General features: G+C 40.0%; 1 protein-coding gene across 9 annotated transcripts in view; it reads right to left on the bottom strand.

The window, feature by feature from the left end:
- The window catches only part of afap1l1a (actin filament associated protein 1-like 1a), a 39,423-nt gene that overhangs the window by 7,403 nt on the left and 10,992 nt on the right, over positions 1-21,028 (bottom strand). For 7 of the 9 annotated variants that reach the window (XM_030145764.1, XM_030145758.1, XM_030145760.1 and 4 more), the window contains exons 2-14: positions 9,391-9,516; positions 9,109-9,192; positions 8,923-9,002; positions 8,378-8,513; positions 8,063-8,158; positions 7,278-7,492; positions 7,002-7,181; positions 4,737-4,820; positions 4,271-4,346; positions 3,518-3,637; positions 3,218-3,429; positions 1,131-1,276; positions 929-1,001 (exon numbers count right to left, since the gene is read on the bottom strand). In XM_030145764.1, coding sequence (XP_030001624.1) covers positions 929-1,001; positions 1,131-1,276; positions 3,218-3,429; positions 3,518-3,637; positions 4,271-4,346; positions 4,737-4,820; positions 7,002-7,181; positions 7,278-7,492; positions 8,063-8,158; positions 8,378-8,513; positions 8,923-9,002; positions 9,109-9,192; positions 9,391-9,516 — 1,628 coding nt within the window. Of the gene's footprint in view, positions 1-928; positions 1,002-1,130; positions 1,277-3,217; positions 3,430-3,517; positions 3,638-4,270; positions 4,347-4,736; positions 4,821-7,001; positions 7,182-7,277; positions 7,493-8,062; positions 8,159-8,377; positions 8,514-8,922; positions 9,003-9,108; positions 9,193-9,390; positions 9,517-13,580; positions 13,792-21,028 lie in introns of those variants that run through there. The other 2 variants (XM_030145765.1, XM_030145766.1) reach the window with 1 other exon arrangement.

Here is a 21,028-nt window from a genome sequence, read left to right as displayed (position 1 = left end):
TTAACCTTTCTCATGCAATTTCTCATTATATATTATAATATTATCCTCTGTATTTTGTGTGTTTATAGTGAAAATCATGTATTTTCCTATATGTAACCCTTTCATGCATAGTGGTCACTACAGTGGACAGCTATTCTACAGCTGTTCTCTTGTATATTCATGTTTTTTTTTATTTATTTATTTTTTACACATATCTTTATTAAAGTTTTAAGACACTACATATCTTTTCTGACATGAATTGGTAACCTTGTGTAGATCTCCCCTGAGCATAAACCCCCAGAATCACAAGCCCCCCCCCCCCCCCCCCCCCCCCAAAGTTTTCACACAATTTATCAGTAAATACATGTTTCTTTGCTTCAAAAATTAAACGCATGGTGTCCAGCTGATTCTTATTCTTATTACTATATTTTTTTTTTTTACTTTTTTATTTTCTAATGTTTTTTTTTTTTTTTTTACTTTTTATTTATTTTATCTATTTATTTATTATTTATTTATTTTATAAGAAATTTTTCAATCACATTGTTTTTTCATGTTTAAAGTGAAATGAAAACACTCAGGGAAAAAATCTTGATTAAGGTTCTCATAATTCGTGCATGAAAGGGTTAATTCACTGATCATCTAGATGTTCATTAAAGATCAGATTAAAGTTGAGGGTTATTATATCAGAAATAGGTAAAACTAACTTAAACTGACATTTTCAGCAAAATATATCACTAACAAAATCCTAAAAAGTGTCTCCATTCACTGTCATTGATCCAACTTCGTGGATTTTACTGGTGAATCAATGTTGTAGAAGATGGCAGTGTTTCCACGTTCACTACGGAGCCTCTGAACGTCAAAAATATGACAATCTGTATTTCACACCAATTATTTGCATTATTACACAATTATTTGAGAAAATACATGAATCTGAACATGTGTTTCCCACCTGTATATCCTCATTTGGGACCTCATCGTATGTTCTGGAGTCTGTGGAGGTGCTGCTGGAGGAGGTGGCCCACCTACGATCAAAAAGAGGACAAATGAAGTCTGCATGAGGCTCAGACATCTCAGATACAGACTGTGGACTTGGATTGACCTCTGCCTCTGAATAACCCCAGCCAACCCCTCCCCCTCACTGTCGAACTCACAGGAAGGAATGCCGCACAGCATCACGGATGTTAGCGATGGTGTCTACATCAACGTAGTCGTAATGAAGTGACTCTGGATCCGTCATGGAGCCCGTCTCTGCCAAAAGGATGCCAAGCCATCGTCCCATTTCCTCAGAGCTGCTTGCCTAAGAGGAAACAGGACGAAAAGCATTACATTTAATTTAACTTGTGCCTCAGATAGTGCAGACTTGAATTTACACACTTTATCATGTTTAATTAATTGTCTGTTAACATTATCTTTGCTGATTATATCTTTTTGTTTTATCTCTGTTGTTTTATTACTCTTGGACATCCCCGCTTTATTGCGTTTTATCTCATTTTTCTATGATTCATTACGACAGTCCTTCTTACTCTTACTAGTCATCTGTTAAGCAAAGTTAAGCATGTGTAGCACTGAAAAGGAAACTCATTTTAAGAAAATAAATTCACTTCTCCTTTTATAAAGAGCTTCCAGCTAATACTAATCTTGTTTTAATCATTAATACGCTAAAAAAAAAAAGAGCTGCAGAAGTAGCTGCAGTTTCCTTTATTTTAAGAATCAAACCACAAGGACAATTTTCAGTTTAAGAATATTATGCCAGGCTTAAATAACTGTTACTATTCCTTTAATTAGCACAACTTCCTTTTCTTCCTAGTTTTAGTCTAGTTATAATTTTTCAGTTGCAACATCAAGTAACACAAAACTTGTTTACTTTTTGCCTGGTAATCTTTAAGAAAATCTGGCTTTTTTTTGTAGGCCTGTTTTTACAGTATGTATGATATTTTATTTGTGAATCATTGTGTAACCTATGTACCTCTAGTTCCAAAAAAGGTCCTCTAGAAATTTACTACCAGAGAGAAAAATGTAAACACTGAAACACTGGCATCTTGTATTAACTGTTAAAGTACTGTGTACTATTATTATTGTGGTGATTTCCAGATGAATTCTCCTCTATATCTAGCATTTCTTAAGTGATGTGTCACCAATTACATGGGTCTACAAGGAAGATGCTTCCAGAATAAAAGTAATGAAATTTTACCACATGAAAGTCACTGATAAAGAAAAATCAAGTAAAAAATGCTGGTTGGCTGAACTTTCCAAGATACAGTCTTGGGTCAAAATGTGAAATTCAAGAATTAACGAGAGAATGGGTTTGACTCAAAAGGAATATTTGTCTCAGAGCTACAAGATCTACTTCAAAACACTGTCTGCATATTAGAATACATTCACTTTACAGGTTCTATTTAGTGGAAGATTTATAAAACTATTATATAAATGTACATAAACCAATATATATGTGTAATAACACTTAATCATATACCTTGAAAACATCAGCAAACTGGCACTTTTGTCATTTATTTTCCAATTACTCTTATTAAAATACGTAACATTTAGCACATGTAATCTCTGAAGCAAATCATTTCTAAAAAATTGTAGACCAGTGTTATTGTTTAATCCTCTGCATTTTTCAACAAATTACGAGAATTTTACTGTGTTTAATCTAGTGATGATGATAATAAAAACCCAATGGTCATTATAACAGAAGACTGAAGGAAACTGTTTCAACAAAATATATAATTGGCTGAACATAACAAGTGTCTACAACCACTGTCATTTGTCAAACTACATGGGTTTTATTGGTGAGTCAGTGTTGTAGAAGATAACAATATGGGTCATATCTGATGACAACAAAAAGCTGAAAGTCTGTATTTTGCCTAAATGTTTTAAATGTATTAATCAGATTAGTGGTTCAAAAGTGATCAAACATTAGATCAGTAGATGCTTTGGTTGCTGGTGGTTGTTTAGGTCTTTGTGGACTAACATTAGTCTTCATTTGGGTCCATTTTTTGATGTCTAAATCTGGTCTGGTCTCATGAATTCCTACAGGAAATATCCTGTTGTTATGCAGCTAGATACTAGCTGAGTAGTAGCTGATTTTGTCAGTGTGTGCTGCCCTTGGGTGATGGGTAGGTAGTGGTTTATCACATCAGTCTTAAATGAAAACAGCTGATGGGTTGTTTTTTTGGAACCAGGGTACAGAAAAACTAAACGGGTTTAAATAAGAAACAAATGTGCTGTGTTTTACCTCCAGAGCGGCCACCTCCATGCTGTTCCGCAGGATCCTGAATGCAAAGGGGTGTTTGGGTCCCAGCCCCGGCACTACCTCACAGCCATGGAGAGGAAGGGTGGGAAGGGAGGTCCGAGGGTCTCCCCTGTCGTTGTAGAAGTGCAGGGACCCTCTGCACACACAGCACCACTGTTCCCGCCACACCTGGTTCACTAGCACCGATAAGCAGCCTAGATGTGGACGAGGGAAAGCACGCAAAGTTTATAAAAATAATGACATTTGATGGACCTTCAAAGTGACCCTGGAGCAGTGATTGACCTTGTCGGGGGTCGTTGTATCCTGTACGAGGGTCCCCTGGTCGTGGGGGCTTTTTCTTAGAGAAGCTGATGATACGTGTGATTTTACGGCCTGCAGCGAAAGCCCCACGTTTCACCTTACCTAAAATGACAAAATTTAAAGTATGAGCATTTTTTTATCCAACAGAAGCATCTTTTGTATGTGACAAATACGTATGATAAATAGCTCAGTTGTTTTCATGCTGGAACTTTGATTTAGTCTAAAACTGCATCCAACCATCCACCGTCGACCTAAACCATCTACTGATCTATAATGTTTAATAACTTCTGATCCACTAATCCTTTCAATACATGTAAATAATTGGTGTAAAATACAGTTTGTCATCTTTTCATGGTCATCAGATATGACCCATTTGAATGTTTAGAGGCTCTGTAATCAACATGGAAACACTGTCATCTTCTACAGCATTGATTCACTAGTACGACAGTGAATGGAGACACTTGGTTTATGTCCAAGTATTGATATCTTCGCTGAAAAATGCACATTTTCTTTAGCTTTCTCTGTTTTGGATATTATAACCTTCAACTTTAATCTGAGCTTTTATGAACATCTACACGATCGGTGAATTAAATATAGGAAAATACCTGATTTTCACTGAAAAAACACAAAATGCAGGGGATAATATTATAAGTGGTAATAAATCACATAAAGGGCCAATATAGAGAAAAAAATTGGGTCTTTATGGGTTAATGTGAAGTGTTGGACTTGTCTTACCATTCTCTCTGCAGGTTTCTCCAGCTGACACCCCCACACTATCTGAATCAGATGTGTTCCTCTCAGCTGATAACCTCTGAGTGAACAATACACACAAACACAGACACATTCAGTAGTTATTTCACTCCCTTCAATTTGCCCTTGTATTCATGACTGATCCTTTACGGTTGTTCCGATCGGTCTGCCTTCCTCAAAAAGACAATCTGTTTCGGCACTGACTCACCACTACCCCTATCATTGTTGTCTTAACTCCTAATTATACTACGCTTCACTTCTTTGTTCTGCAGAGAAAATACAGGTATCGCTGCACAGTGTCAAACCAAGCAATTGTTTAAGAAAATTGATGCTGACAACACAATTACCGCTTGTCACCTACTTTCCTCACCTCAGCCATAAAAATGAATTATATCTTGTGGATAAAAATGACAGAGTCGTGTACATGCAAACATCCTCTTTCAACACTTACCTTATCAAGTTCTGCTTTTCTTGGAATGACAGGAGATGCAGATTCTTCAGGGCCTGTGCACTGACCGCTCACTTCTCTGACCACCTGTGGGAAAACGTAAATTTTAGTTTTACGAATTAATAGTTGCTTTTTTGGCTGATATTACATGTATACCAACTTACTAAACTGTCCTTTGTTGGCATGCATGTCATATCAAGGAAGTATTAGCCAATATAAAGATATATAACAATGACTGTAAAAATGTGTCAACTGGTAGAGTTTGGTAATTCTTTTAGTGCATTGCAAGCATTTGCCTGATACTTCCGTGAACGCAGCTACCTCAAGAAGTACCATAACATGGACAGCAGGACCTCTTACCATGTTAAAACCAGAAATAAACATGAAAATGTTGATCTCGCTGTAGTTTTATCTGGGGTGCCATTAAGGTGGGGTAAACATGACAAATTCATGGGGCCCAGCATTTATGAGGGGCCCATAGAGAAGTGGAGGGGGGTCCAGTGGATACAGGTTAGAAGTTGTGAAAATTTTGTGGAAAATCTGCTGTATTATAGAGGCATAGAAGTCAGGAGTTGGACATTGAAAGCATATTGTTTCAGTTTTGTTTCACGTCACCCTAAGTTATATTAGTAGCACCCCCACATACCGCTCTCATTTTTCAGTTTGAACTCAAGTGTGGTCTGATATGAGGTTGCTTATTTTCATTTGTGTGGAAATTCTAAATAAAAGAAACCAATATGATATCAAAGGTGACAAGGTACTGTAAACCACTTCATCACTGATGTTACAAAACAGTGGCCCATTGATGATTGGTACCATGTGATAATACACTGCCTGGCTAAAAAATAAAGTAACACACATCACATTACGTTGGACCACCTTCAGCTTTGATCACAGAATTAATTTGCTACGGCATAATTTATACAATACAATACTTATTCCACATTTATTTCCATCCATATTGAATTAATTTCAGCCAAAATCTTGTGTTGATGTTGGGAGACTTAGACCGCTGCATACGATTACTCCAACACATCCCAAAGATTCTCAGTGGGGTTCAGGTGTGGGCTCTGTAGGGGTCAATCCATGTGTAAAAGTGATGTCTCGTGTTCCCTGAACCACTGTTTTAAAATTTGATCATGATAAATCCTGGTATTGTCACCTTGGAATATGTCTGTCATCAATGAAGAAAAATATCCACTGATGTTCAGAACTGGCCAGTCTGGTACTAGGCATGATGGGTAATCACTTCATCCACCTCTTTTCCCATCACTCTGGAAGACTACATGGCCTTTTTCCAATGAAACCCAGTCTACTCTTTATGCTCTATATCAAACTGGTTGTTTAACGGGGTTCCTACAGGTTTCTACAAGTTAAATTTTAGACTTTTTAAGACCTTTTTCAACTACTTAGAACAGAATTTGATGCCCATTTTCTAGCCTATTTCATGGCCATACTGACAAACATTTATGACTCCTAGAATTTAGGAGACTTTATTTATTTACTCTAACATTCCCACTGCTTTGAGTCCTTTCTCATTGGGGGCTGCAAAGTTAGCAATAATTGTTTCCTAATTTAAGTATAAATTGTCGGGTTGGAACCGGTGAACTAATGAAGTGAACTTTCTTTACAGCTTGGACATTTCCCTGACACATTTAAACACAATACAGCGAACAAGTTTATGGCAACATAACTTAAGACCTACCATCTCAAATGTAATACTTTTTAAAGACTTTTTTTAAGATATTAAATGCAGATTTGTAAATTCAACACTTTTTAAGATCCCGAGGGAACTTTGGTTTAAGAAATGAGTAGCTCTTCATTGCACCAGAGTTAAACGTGTTGTACCTGAAACATATTAACCACTGCAGTAATTCCAGTGGAAGGATCTTACCTGTTTGTCTAAATCCAGGTGCTAACCTTATTTTCAACTGGGCAGTATATCAGTTAGATACAGTGGCAGTGATTTTGGCATATCGCCCACCCTCATATCAAAGTGTAACTTACTCTCTTACTTTTTTTTTTTTTTTTTTAATTTAGTGCTAGACAAACATTGTGACAGGGTTACCAAAAAATACAAGACAAAACATCTGGCATACTAATTCATAGACTTCAAAACATACAAGTTCATAGACACCAGACCAGACAGAAGAGTTCATAGACATTAAACCAAACAAAGACGGGTGCAAACAGAGGGCAGGTGAGTTTTACAAGTGTGTGTGTGTGTGTGTGTGTGTGTGTAAGTGTGTGTGTGTGTGTGTAACTTACTCTAAGCCATCTGTGGGCCTGCTCTTTGCTTTGTACTGCCAGAACCAGTGCATCTCCATTGGGTAAAGTGAAGCGAAGTTCATGGTGCTTCCTCTTGCTGTCTTTAGGTGCATAAACCACAGTGCACTGTGGCAGCAGTAGATCCACATAGGGACACGTATCCTTTGAACTCTTATAGCACTACAGAAAACAGAGCATATGAAATGTGTGAAAAAGGCAAAGAAGCAAAGAACAGCAGAATATTTATGGTAGCCACCTTTGATGAAGACTCCTCACCTGTAGTCTGTTTTCCCGTATGACGGTGAGCTGTTTGGCCCACTGACCGAAGCGTTTCTTGCGCAGCAGGAAGGCACAAATGCGACAGTCTCTGGCCGGAGGCATGGAACTCTCATCTGAGGGCCACTGATGGGTAAGTCGGACACCAGGGCTTCTCTCTTCCTCATCCTCCTCATACGACTCATAGGAACTGCTCAGAGCGTCAGAATCATTGTCTGGAACAGCAGTGAGACAACAGTGACTACAAGCATTCATTTTCATTTATTTATTTGTTTTGAACAGAAGAAAAAAATCTAACATCTTTTGTGTACAAATAATGACAGCAAATACAAGACAAAATAGCAATTGCCATGTACACTAGCAATAACAAAATAAATTCAATATGTATTGCTCAAAAAGGAGTGGGAAGAAGAACACTTACTAAATCCCACCCCCCATCTCACATTTATACAACATAACACATTACTTTTGCTTCCTTAATGATATAATAACACGTATTTAGAGTCCTGTAATGTAAATAACAGATAGAAAACAGATAAGGAAAACTGAAGTATATTACACTATCTAACTACCTAAATGATAGTCTGCAGAATTTATAATACAATATATGTAAACAATAATCACATACCAACAATAGTAATGGAAGTGGCACATACCAACGTGGTAAACAACGACAAGCACATACCAACAAAGGTAAGAAAGAGCCAAGGATGGAATGGCCCAGCACTCTGCTACTGTTACTGATTTATAGAATGAAACTGAGGTTAAACCCATTCTTAACTTACAGGAGTTTTTACGGTGTGAGTTTATGCATGTGGCTGGGTAGTTGTTCTCTGCATCTTCATACCCATCCTCGATATGGTTCGGAGGGACGGGCCTGACTGAAAGTGGAAGATGAAATTAGAGGATGAAAAAAATCCCTAATTAGTCCTTATGTTCCATCATTCTGTTTAATGCGACATACACTGTGTAATTATGTTCCGAAATGCACTATATGACTATGTTTATATAACTTAAATGCTGACCACAGAGAACTTGAGAGGTTTTAAAAGAAAAAAAAAAGAGTGCAATGAGTTCAGTACAGCAGGGAAGATGCTCACCTCTTGTGATGATGTACTCCGGCATCTTTCCAGGACTGAGGGGAACGGCCTCCTCGTAGTACTCCTCTGGAGGAGGCGTTGTGGGCAAAGGGGGAGGAGAGTCCGCTGAGTGAGAAGTTGGGGAGTCTGCACAATTCTGTAGACACATACACAAACACAGAACTCAGCAGTACTCCTCCATAACCATGAAAGATGGTCTCCACAGCCAATGAACTACATCATCAAAGAGATACAGAGAATAACCATCTAAATGATATTCATAAATTAGACATACGGCCCCTGGGTGGATCCCAAAATCATAAGTCTTCCAACATGTTGTGTAAAAGGGGAAAACCCTCTAAATGGAATACAATCTCTCAGCTTTTCTTTTTTCCTTCTATGTTAGTTATTTAAAGGTGTTCCTTGGAAAGCTGGAAATTTGGAATGGGAAGTACAGACAGCCTCTGTGCCACATATTTATATACATATCTATTTGGTACAAAATATTAGATCATAAGAATGAAGTTAAAACATTAACAGTCTTTGTATGGAATTCTACCACTTGCCTGCTTTAAGGTCTCAGTTTGTGTGTCTTTGTCTTGTTTCACATCATCTGTCACATCCTTTAGGTCTCCAAGTTCACAGTCTAAATGACATACATATATAAAAAAAAAAAACCACAAGAAATGTCTATATAAAAATCTAATAAGATATATATGCATTCACAACACCATGGATGAACTGAAACTTACCAAATGTCTCAAAGAGGGACTCAACAAAGCTGGTGCCATTTCTGTAAACTGCTGAGTTCATGTAGATGTAGTCTGTACCCGATACTGAATGTAAAGAAGAGGTAATCATTAATATTTATGCAAAACAAAACAAATTATAAACCTTCATGAGCATTTAAAACCATCAGTAATTTGCTTTATCTGTCCCGTGCATAACATTTGGATTATCCACACATACACTGGATTGTTCTGCCTCTATAACACATGTAAGTCATTTTTACAGTGTTTCCTCCTCTCTCTGACCTGACGGCTGTATCTGCTGCAGGAGGTTCCACACAGACGTCTTCTTCTCCTGAGTGGAGGAGCTGAGGTTCTCCTGGTCAAGCATCTTCAGCAGTACACCCAGCTCACTCACCAGCACCTCCATAGCTGCACAGAGGGGATAGGTCAGAAGAGGAATGGGTTTAGTTTATCAGCAGAAAGGCCAAAGGTCAGACTGACCAGTCTAAACAAACCACAAGTATTTGTCAAAGAGACTCTGCTTTGCTTCCTCTGTGTCCTTTCATTTACTGTCACTTCACAGTTGGACATTATCAATGTGGCGCCTTATTAGATTTCCTCTTTTCTCCCTCTCTGTCACTAAAAAGAAAGTAAATACCTTTATGTGTTAACCCTGGAGGAAAGTGGTCTAAAGCTACAGAAACATTACCTGAATAGGACATCTTGTTCAAGGAGCAAAGAAAAACATGAGTGTTAAAATGGTGACTCCTGAACACATGGGCGCAAACCAAATTTTCAATCAGCTGTCACTTTTAATGCATAGAAGGTCACTTAACCACTTTATGAATACTATAAAAATGCTGGCTGAAATAGAAGACTGTCACAAAAATAACTGAAGGGCCACTTTACTGAGCTCAAGCAGCGCCAAATGTAACTGGGACCTGATCCTTATCTAACTGTTAAAAAAACAAGTAACAGACGAATATTCAAGGCCTCTCTGGGTTCTGTAACATGTTGGACACACATCTTACATGGATATACGGTGTAAGTCACATCATTTGTTGGCCTGAGCGGTGGGACTGATCCACTCCCTGTTTTTCGAAGAAAACTTAAATAAACCGTCTCAGTCCCCCAGCTGCTGGACACCCTGAGAACAGGTCTACAACCTGCCTGTGAAGTGTTTGGGTTCCTCCTTTATCTGATTTTACCAGCAGACACAAGCACCATGTCCCATCCCCTACCTTGACATGTTTTTTATGTTATTTTCATCACTTCTTTTGTCTGATTAATTCTTCCTTACTGCTGTTGCTGTACTGGGAGTTCATGATTCCCCATTTCAGACCTCTGTACCCCACTCCATCTCTGTTTTTGGTTCAACCTGCCAAATAGGTTTTGTTTCATTGGTACTTTCCAAATAATGTGTTTACCAGAACCTAAGGCCCCTCCTGCACTGATTCATCCAAACCAGAGCTCAGCAGGTGAGGTGGGGTATGCTAACATTCAGATATTGTCTCAATAAAATAGGTGCTGGTAAAACAGTCTTCTTTCATAGCTTGACCATCAACAAGTGTATGGTATTCATCAGGAAATTTAAATACTGCAATTGAAAACATATTTAACAGAAATTGAAAATAGTAATCAATAGCCATGCTGTTGCAAAATGGACAGGCTGTTTGCATTTTGATCCCTCCTTCTGCACAGAAGTGACTGTATTCATTTTTTTACAGGAAACACTTGAGACACTTGTTTTATTTATCATATGTGGCCATTTTCTCACTCCAAAGTCACCTTGAAATTTAAAAAAACAAAAAAGGAGACTTCCATTTTGTTCGAGACACCCGTATACTAATAACCTTTTTCTTCCACAATAATCCTTAAAGCCTTAGTGAAACCTGACAACTGGCTGAGTCACTGCTGGCACACTTGTTTGCTTCTCTCCCCCTCGTCTCCACCTCACCCATCCGCCCCCTCTACCACCACCCCCAGGCCCATTTTCACAGTGCATGCACATTAGACCTGCTGAACCGTGCATCTTACTGGGGTCAGCGACGGGACAGCCGCTGAGCCAGAAAACTCTTTGTTAGATAGGTGGTCATATGGCAAAAAAGGACCTGTTGCACTAAACAAACATTAAATGCACAAAGACATGCACACTGGCGCAAAAACACGGAGCACACAGGAATGTATTCTTATGTGCGGTTTATTTAATAAGGTGTGTCAAAAGCGAGCATACCTGACTTGCAAAAGGACAACTTATCATTGTGTGGAGACGTGAGGTGAGTATAAATCCCTCAGGAAGAATGCATGACCTGTGATATATGTGTGTGTGTGTGTGTGTGTAAATATATATATATATATATATATATATATATATATATATATATATATATATATATATATATATATATATATATATATATATGTATACACACACACACACACACACATATATACATATACATATATATTTACACACACACAAACTTTACATGCAGTCAGCGCTGACAGAGTAGAAACACTTGATAAGCTGGAAGATGTATCTGGTGTTTGTCAATGATGTGTTCTACATTTCAGTGAGAAAGACTCCCACTCCTTAAAGACATTGACATACTTTCCTGAGGTGGGTCTTCCTATGGGTTTAACAATGCCCTGCTAGGGCCACAGTCAACAGCAACACAAGTATTCCTACAGTAGGTGTGTGTTTGCCTGAGTCTTTTTAACCACTTTGTCTCAGTCAGAAGCGCGGTTTCCTTCTATTGTCATAAAAGCACGGCTGCACATTTACTCTCTGAGAAGTGGGCATGAGGAACTGATTCAGGCAGCAACCTGGAATGCCTATAGTCCTCATTAAAGAGCCGATTCACCCCAAGGACCTGAATATGGGGAGGGGTGGGCGGAGAGAAAACTCATGAGAGTGGGAAGTCTTGGCCTAGTGAATGCTGTCTCATTGCCAGAGGTTCCAGCTGTTTAAATTCTGGCTCTAGTGTGAGTATGAGTGGGCTTCCCCTAACCTTGTGGAAGACAAAACTTTATCCACAGTGAGTCATTTAGTACTGAGAGAAGCCGAGATATACACCAGTCAGCACTAAATCAAACATAACTCAGAGGTGCTGCTTTCAAGGAGTTGGCGTGAAAATGATTACGCTAATTTTCTTGAAGTAGCACTTGGAACCAAAAAAAGGCAGATTATCCAATTTGACGATTACAGCTTTGTTCTGCTAGTGCCAAAGTAAACAAAGAGGAATTACTTTGTAGTATTTGACATGTGAGGCACATAAGACCACCCTTAAGTCCTTAGTCATACCTTCATAATCAACACCGTACGACTCCCTCGGGTTATCGCACATTTAAAACAACACATGATCCTGTAAATCTCAGCTTCAGCTTTCATATGTTTCATGTGAAGCGGGTATGTGCCTTTAAGGCCTGTGAACGCCAGGTAAAACAGACTTCTCACCTGAAAATACTCACACAGTCACATACTGACAAATGAAGCTGATGTTAGAACATCTTCAGACTACGATTTCTGATTTCTTTCTGCATTTTAAAGCACTATCAAAATAGATCTCAGCTGGTCATTGGGCACGGGGCAGCGCACAATTACGAGCATGGTCCTTAGCATTTCTAAAGCCGCAGTGTGAGCAGGAATGTGTAAAGCTATTGAAAACTTCGGACACATTCAAACATTTACCTCCTCACACTTCACTGACAATTGCTGTTAAACACGAGACACATTCCTCACCTTGCAAATGGTGCAAGACTCAGCAAAGTGTGTTTGTGTCGGTATGCATGTATGTACGTTTCTTTTGTGGGGGCACAGAGAAGTTTGTTTAACAGCGCAGACAGACCTTTAACAGAGGCTTACATTAGCAAGCTTTCTGTACAAACTTTGTCAGGAGGAGGGAGAGAGACAGAGAGGGAGAGATCGAGGTGGGGGGATGGGTTCAGTGAGTGTGAAGGGGTATAAGTCAGTGAGTTGAGCACCTGTAGCAACATGCCCAACAAACCCTCATATGAAGAATAATGTGACCTCAGTCCACTTCACTGTGTTTTCCCCTTTTTCCCCCATTTACTGACTTTACTTACAAATACACATAAACACACAATTACTTCACAGAATGCCAAAAGTGACAAAAATCAAGTCATTCGCCCAAAACCTTTTTGTTGCACGCAGACAATCTAATCGTACAAGAATCTTCCTCGCGCAACAAGTAACACTATTGACTCATTACCTCCGTGCCAAACAGTTGGTTTCTCAACACTACAACATAATTACTCTGGCATTTAAACAAGCTGGCATGAAATAAACACCACCTGATACCTCACATTGAGTCTCATGATTACAATACGTTGAAATCTTCAGCTTTGCGTGCCTTTAGATTCTTGTGTATATTTGCATATCTATACAAGTCTCGGCACCTTCCTTAGGTTTAAATACCTGCTGTGCTAATATACTACTGAAAAGAGGAAAATACACTTCCATTGACACTTACCCTCAACAGCAGTGGATGAAAATCCCACCATTTTCCACAGTAAAGGAAGAGACAAATTGGTTCATTCATACATAAGCTGATGGGAGATATTCCTGATTCAAAGGCTCCCTGTGTGCTCTGTGTTGTGAAGCCTTTGTAGTGGGACGAGGTATAGTCTGCCAGCTGCTGAATCCACACACCCTCACCTCTTCCTTCCTCCCTCTGATCTGCTATCTCCCTCTACCTCCCTCCTACGCTCTTTCTCCTAACTTTTTTCTTTTTTTTTGGAGGAGGGGTACGTCGATGGTGGTGCTGCATATGTGAGTGTGTGTGCGCCTATTGGATCCCCCTCCGCTATAATCCTAGGGATCGTGTAGCACCTGGGAAAGGCTTGCTGTGTAAACACACACATGTCCACTAAGAGCTAACTCACATTCTTTATTCAGCTACATTCTTCTCTGGAGCACATTATTAACCTTTAACTAGATGTACACAATGTCTGCCATCAAAGACATGCCAATGAACCCAGTGACATACCAGCAACAGTGCAGCATTATACCACCATATTACATTCGAACATCTTCATTACTCAATTTTACACGTAGAGACAGAGGATTCTAGTAAGATGATCCCAGGAAAATGAGAAAACCGCAAGTGCTAATCTCTACCTTAAATGCATTCAGGTGAATTTATAAAGTGAAACATACAGGACAGATTGTCTAAAGGCTGTACACAGGAGACTGAGGCAAGTTGAGACTTTTCACAGTGAGTTACACGTGGATGACTTGTTGCCTGGAGGCAGACTCACGGGCCCCAGCACGATGTAACATGCTGCCTTCAATCATACTGGCATTAAATGTGACACAAACAAACCCTTCAACCTGCACGGCCAAATCCACAGTCTAATGTATAAAAATGCAGAAACACACCGCTTCATCCAACTGTGGGTTTTTACATCGTATCAGTTGTAGCCTGGGGTTGTGTGCTGCTGACAAATGCATAACAATCACTGCCAAGCCATGAGATTAGATTTATACTGAGCAAGCATCACCTCAAGTTTGACATCCTAGTATTACTTCTTTCTATAACACATCAGCAACTTCTTAAATCAGACATTGAAGCGATGCAATTCTTAGGTTACAATTTGTGTCTTCTATGTTCTAAAAATGGATGAATATGCACTAGGGGTGTAACGGTGCACTTTGATACAATATGGAGGTGTACTGAATGAATACATGTAATTTATGTGAAGAACGCAAACACTTGTGGGAAGCAGGGTGGACACAAGCAGAACCCATGTACAGGTTTCCCTTATATACATTCTGCCGTGCTGCAGCTGAACTCTCAGTATGATTGCGAAAAAACCCCAAAACACTTCCTTCAGAGGCTGGGGCACTGATAGGAGGAGGTAAACATGACAACAGAGAGCATATAATAGAGGCACAGAAGCCGGGTTGGACGTTCCAAGTGTGTTAAGTTTCATTTTCAGTTTTTGGTAGTTATGGAGCACACACCCCCTGTACCCCCCCTTCACTGGTCTCCGTCACTGTACCAAAAACACATCAAAAATGTATCGAACCGAAGACCCCTGTACCAAAAATATACTGAACTGAAATTTTTCTGTACTGTTACAGCTCTAATATGCATGATTATATGCACTTATTACCTCCGCCAAGGAGGTTATGTTTTTGTCGGCGTTGGTTTGTCTGTTTGTGTACAGGACAACTCAAAAAGTTATGGACGGATTTGGATGAAAATTTCAGGAAATGTTGATACTGGCACAAGGAACAAATGATTAAATTTTGGTGGTGATCGGGGTGGGGTGGGGGGGCCCACTGATCGGCCTTGGCGGAGGTCTGTGCTGTCTTTTCTAGAAAAGCACTCGTAGAGCGCAGACCTCCGCCAAGGCAGATCAGTGGGCCCCCGTCGCCCCCCCACCCCCGATCACCACCAAAATTTAATCATTTGTTCCTTGTGCCAGTATCAACATTTCCTGAAATTTTCATCCAAATCTGGAGCACTGATCTGCCTTGGCGGAGGTCTGCGCTCTCTGAGTGCTTCCAGTTTTAAGATGGAACAGTAAGTTCTCATACAGTGGTGCCAGACTGAGCCAACATTTCCCACTTTTTTCCAAATTCTCTGGCTGTGACACATGCCACAGACGCACCCTGCTAGGCCTGGTTATGGTCTGCCACTCCAATCCTCACTGTGACTAAATGTGACCTCCGACCTCTCCGGTCACGCTTTGAACTCACAAGGAGCCGTGGATTCCAGAGCAGGGACGGATACGTACACTGTAAAACACATCAGGCTTTTCCTTAAAGCTGCTCTTATATGTTTGTATAACTGCAGGATTTCGGATATTGTTATAGTATTCAGATGATTTTTTTAATATAATTCTCAATATAATATCAGCACATCCGCAGTAGAAAACTACAATTGGGTGGTACTTAAGGAGACCAAACTGATGTGAGAAACTCAAAGACTACACCATGTGTGACTCCACAAGAGATCAGTATCTAATGAGAGCTGCTTTTCTTGGAAGTGTCCCCTTCCTTGTTGTCTTTGGACATGTTGGCTTCATAGACATTTCCAACCTGATCTGACATGAAAGAACACTGCAGGTTGAAGGCTAAGGTGTCCAGAACCATAGTGTGGGAGTCTCTTTTTGTCTCATCACTAAGCCCAGCTGCACATGATCCAGCAGTGTTTAACCCATAAAGACCCAGACAGTCACTGGAAACCAAAATCATCTACTGATATAAAATGTTTAATAACTTCTTAACCATTAAACCCAAATCCATGTAAATAATTGGTGCAAAATGCAGTTTGTCATCTTTTCATGGTCATCAGATATGACCCGTTTGGACGTTCAGAGGCTCTGTAGTGAACATGGAAACACCGTCATCTTCTGCAACATTGATTTACCAGTAAAACCTATGAAGTTTGATCAATGACAGTTGATGGAGACACTTGTTTTCAGTTCAGTTATTGATATCTTTGCTGAAAAAGTCCATTTTTCTTTTTTTTTCTGTCAGTTTTCTCTGTTTCTGATGTAATAACACTCAACTTTAATCTGAGCTTGTATGAACATCTACATGATCAGTAAATAAAATACAGGAAAATACACAATTTTCGCTAAAAATATGCAAAATATAGAGGATAATATTATAATAAATTCAGTTCAGTGTGTCTCTCCCTGAAAAACACTCTGCTCCCTCCCCCATGGTCTCTTTCCGCCGCAACCTCCGCAATTTGTCCCCCACCCACTTCTCCACTGTCGTAGCCTCCACTCTCCCTCCCCCCAGCACTTTTTCCTCCTTAGAGGTTAATGATGCCACTGAGTCTCTGTGCTCTACACTTAGCTCCTGTCTGGATAATCTGTGCCCTCTATCTACTAGACCCGCTCGATCCTCCCAGTCCCACCCATGGCTCAATGATAACCTCCGGTCGCTGCGTACCAACCTCAGAGCCGCAGAGAGAAAATGGCACAAAACAAAAAGCTCTTCTGACCTGATCACATTCCAGTCACTATTGGTATCCTTCTCATCCAGTGTCACTGCTGCAAAGAAGGCTTACTATAATAACAAAATTCATTCTGCCACCGACACCAAGAAACTATTCTCAACCTTTAAAACACTACTCAACCCTCCACCTCCACCGCCCACTACTAATCTGACAGCAGACAATTTTGCTTCATTTTTCATAAATAAAGTGTCTACTATCAGCAGTCAGTTCACTGATCCACCCATAGACTGCACGCCTCCTTCTTCAACATCATCATCACACACTGCTTCTTCTCCCCTGACTATGGCTACTACTAACTCAACTGATAAAAGCCCAACTGCGTCATTCCCCTCATTTACTCCCCTCACAGAGAACGAGGTGTCTAAACTCCTTTCCTCTAGCCGTCCTACAACATGCCTGTTGGACCCTATTCCATCCAACCTCTTACAGTCTGTAGCCCCTACTATCACAGCACCAATCACACATGTGATTAATGCTTCAATGACTTCAGGAACATTTCCTACAGTATTTAAACAAGCGCAGGTAACACCACTTCTGAAAAAACCTTCCCTCACCCCCACTCAAGTGGAGAATTATCGACCAGTCTCACTCCTCCCATACCTTTCTAAGCTCATCGAAAGGGCGGTCTTCAAACAGGTCACAGAATTCCTCTCCCAAAATAACCTCCTTGACATCAACCAATCTGGCTTCAAAATCGGCCACTCCACTGAAACGGCTCTGTTGTCTGTGACAGAAGCCTTGAAAGAGGCTAGAGCAGCAGCCAAGTCTTCAGTACTCATTCTACTGGACTTATCAGCAGCATTTGACACTGTCAATCATGATATCCTGTTATCCATACTCTGGAACATGGGCATCACAGGCCACGCACACTCCTGGTTTCAATCTTACCTTACTGGTCGGTCCTTCAGTGTGTCCTGGCTAGGGCACACATCAGCAGTTCACCGCCTCACCACGGGGGTCCCCCAAGGCTCTGTGTTGGGCCCCCTCCTTTTTGCCATATACACCACCTCACTCGGTCAGATCATCCACTCACACGGCTTCTCATATCATTGCTATGCTGATGATACCCAGCTCTATCTGTCATTCCCACCTGATGACTCCACAGTCTCAGTGCGGATCTCAGATTGTCTCTCTGACATATCTGCATGGATGAAAGCCCATCACCTTCAGCTGAACCTGTCCAAAACTGAACTGCTGGTCTTCCCAGCTAAGCCAACCATACAGCAGGACATCTCCATCACTATTGACTCCATACCTCTGGCTCCTACCAGTGTAGTACGTAATTTGGGAGTCATGATTGATAATCAGTTGACCTTCACGGATCATGTTGCCTCTGTCACCCGATCATGCCGTTTCACTCTGTTCAACCTAAGAAAGATCAGGCCATACCTAACCGAACAGGCCACCCAGCTCCTGGTGCAGACTATGGTTATCTCCCGTCTTGACTACTGCAATGCTCTTCTAACGGGCCTCCCAGCTTGTGCTGTCAAACCACTACAGATGGTCCAGAATGCAGCAGCGCGTCTGGTCTTCAATCAGCCTAAAAGGGCACATGTCACCCCCTTACTCATTGAGTTACACTGGCTACCCATAGCTGCCCGCATCAAATTCAAATCTTTAATCCTAGCCTACAAAATTCTCAGTGGGTCCGCTCCTGTCTACTTAGGTGCACTAATAAAAGCTTATGTCGCCCCATGACCACTCCGCTCGTCTGGGGAACGTAGTCTGGTGGTCCCCAGACCTTGTACAAGACAATCCAGGCTCTTTTCATGGGTCGTTCCACGTTGGTGGAACGCTCTACCAAGTGCTACAAGAACAGAGTCATCCCTGCCTATCTTCAAGAAGCTCCTGAAGACTCAGCTCTTCCGAGAGCACCTCCTGTCCTAGCACTTTCAAACATTCCATTTTAAATATTCTAATAAGGTTTTTCCCAGGATAACCACAGATTCTTTCACGATTATCTCTAGACCTGCTGCGGTGGTCCGGCCTCTTCCCTGCCCTCATCATCACCACTCACTTATCCTCAACCGCCTCCATGTGTCTCCCCCTACTCCCCCCTTCTCCCCCTCTCCCCCAGTCTCTATCTCTATCGCTCTCTCTTTTTCCCCTTCTCTACTCTCTCTCTTTAACCCCAACTGGTCAAGGCAGACGGTCATCCTCCAGGAGTCTGGGTCTGCTCCAGGTTTCTGCCTGTTAAAGGGAAGTTTTTCCTCGCCACTGTCACCAGTCACAAGTGTTTGCTCCTGGAGGATTCTGTTGGGTTTCTGTAAATTGACTTAGAGTCTGGTTTTGACCAACTCTATATATAAAATGTCAAGAGATAACTTTTTTGTGATCTGGCGCTATATAAATAAAATTTGATTGATTGAGTGATTTAATTGGTTTTCCCCTGTAAGTCGCTTTGGAAAAAAGCGTCTGCCAAATGCGTAAACATAAACATAAACATAAACATAATAAATGGTGATAAATCACTTGAGAAAAGTTAAATCTGGAAAAAAAAAATAATTTGGGAACTGGCACAAAAGTAGCACTGGGTCTTTATGGGTTAAATGGGGGAACAAAAGCATATCCTTGCACAAAATCTTATCTTGCCTGTAGTGAGTCACAGAAAGAGGTTTTTAGGTGACGAGACAGCAGGGTTTAAGAGCGTTATCTTCATGCCGTGTGAGGGTTATCTAAATACCACCATCCAACTCAGTCATCAAAGCTGGGATATGTATGTTTAAAGGAATGGATGGGGCCATATGATATGACAAATTGAAAAAAATAGATGTTATAGCTTCAACACACCCGTTTTTATCTCTTTAGATCTTTGTGTGTGTATGTGTGTGTAGACAACACGTTCACAAATGTTGAGGTAAACCAGAAGAACAGATGTGCTTGTGGGTTTTTAATTGCATTATGGGCTACACCTAACAATGCCTACTCTCACCAGTCTGCAGTGCCCTATCATGATGAAATCACCTCCCACTTTACTCCTCAGATTCCAGGCATTTCCCAAGTGTGACGGTCCTCCGCTCCCCAGTAGAAAACAAGTCTGGGCAATCATGAAACAATATCTGTCGAGCCCACAGTGAGTAAACAGATACTGTATTGGGTCATTCGAAGAAAAAAAAGACACAAATCAGCTGCAACTGTGACCTATGTATTTGTATATGAGACAGATGCACAGACATGTCATAGGATTTTCCTTTTTTTTTTTTTCTTTTTTGCACGTGATACATCCATGAACTATTTGACAAGAACCGGAAGTTTATCTAAGCCAGCGTTGTCAAATTCATTTTAGTTCAGGGGCCATATTCAGCTAAATTTGATCTGCAGTGGGCCAAACCAGAAAAATAATAACATAATAACCTAAAAATAATGACAACTCCAAATTTTTGTCTTTGTTTTAGTGTAAAAAAAACCCATTAAATTATGAAAAAACTTACTTTTATAAACTATCCACAAAAAAAAAACTAAAAAATTGAAATTTAAATTAAAAAATGTAAGAAAATTTAGTGTAATTTTAACAATATTATTCCTCAACTTATCATTTCTCCATGTGCATTATGGATCAGATCTACAAAGACACTAAACACTGAGGAACAGGCAGAAAAATTGTTAAATTGTGCTTAATTTTCTTTAGACATTTCAGGTTCCTCATATTTGTTCAGGTTATTCACATTTTATTGTTACAGGATAGTTTGTTAATGTAAATATTTTCATAATTCAATGTTATTTTTTGCACTTAAAGAAAAAATTAAGTTGTTAATTCTAGATGTTTTTTGGTTTAATTGAAGATTTTTTTTTTTTTTTTGGCTTAATTGAAGATTTTTTTTTACTTAACTGAAGATTTGTTTTGGCTTAATGCAAGATTTTTTGCTAAATTTGAGATTTTTTTTGGCTTAATTGAAGATTTTTTTGGCTTAATTGAAGATTTTTTTTTACTTAATTAAAAA

Source organism: Sphaeramia orbicularis, chromosome 10 (genome assembly GCF_902148855.1).
Source record: "Sphaeramia orbicularis chromosome 10, fSphaOr1.1, whole genome shotgun sequence".
NCBI lineage: Eukaryota > Metazoa > Chordata > Actinopteri > Kurtiformes > Apogonidae > Sphaeramia > Sphaeramia orbicularis.
Note: the sequence above shows the minus strand (reverse complement) of the source record. Positions and strands in the feature narration are given on the sequence as shown.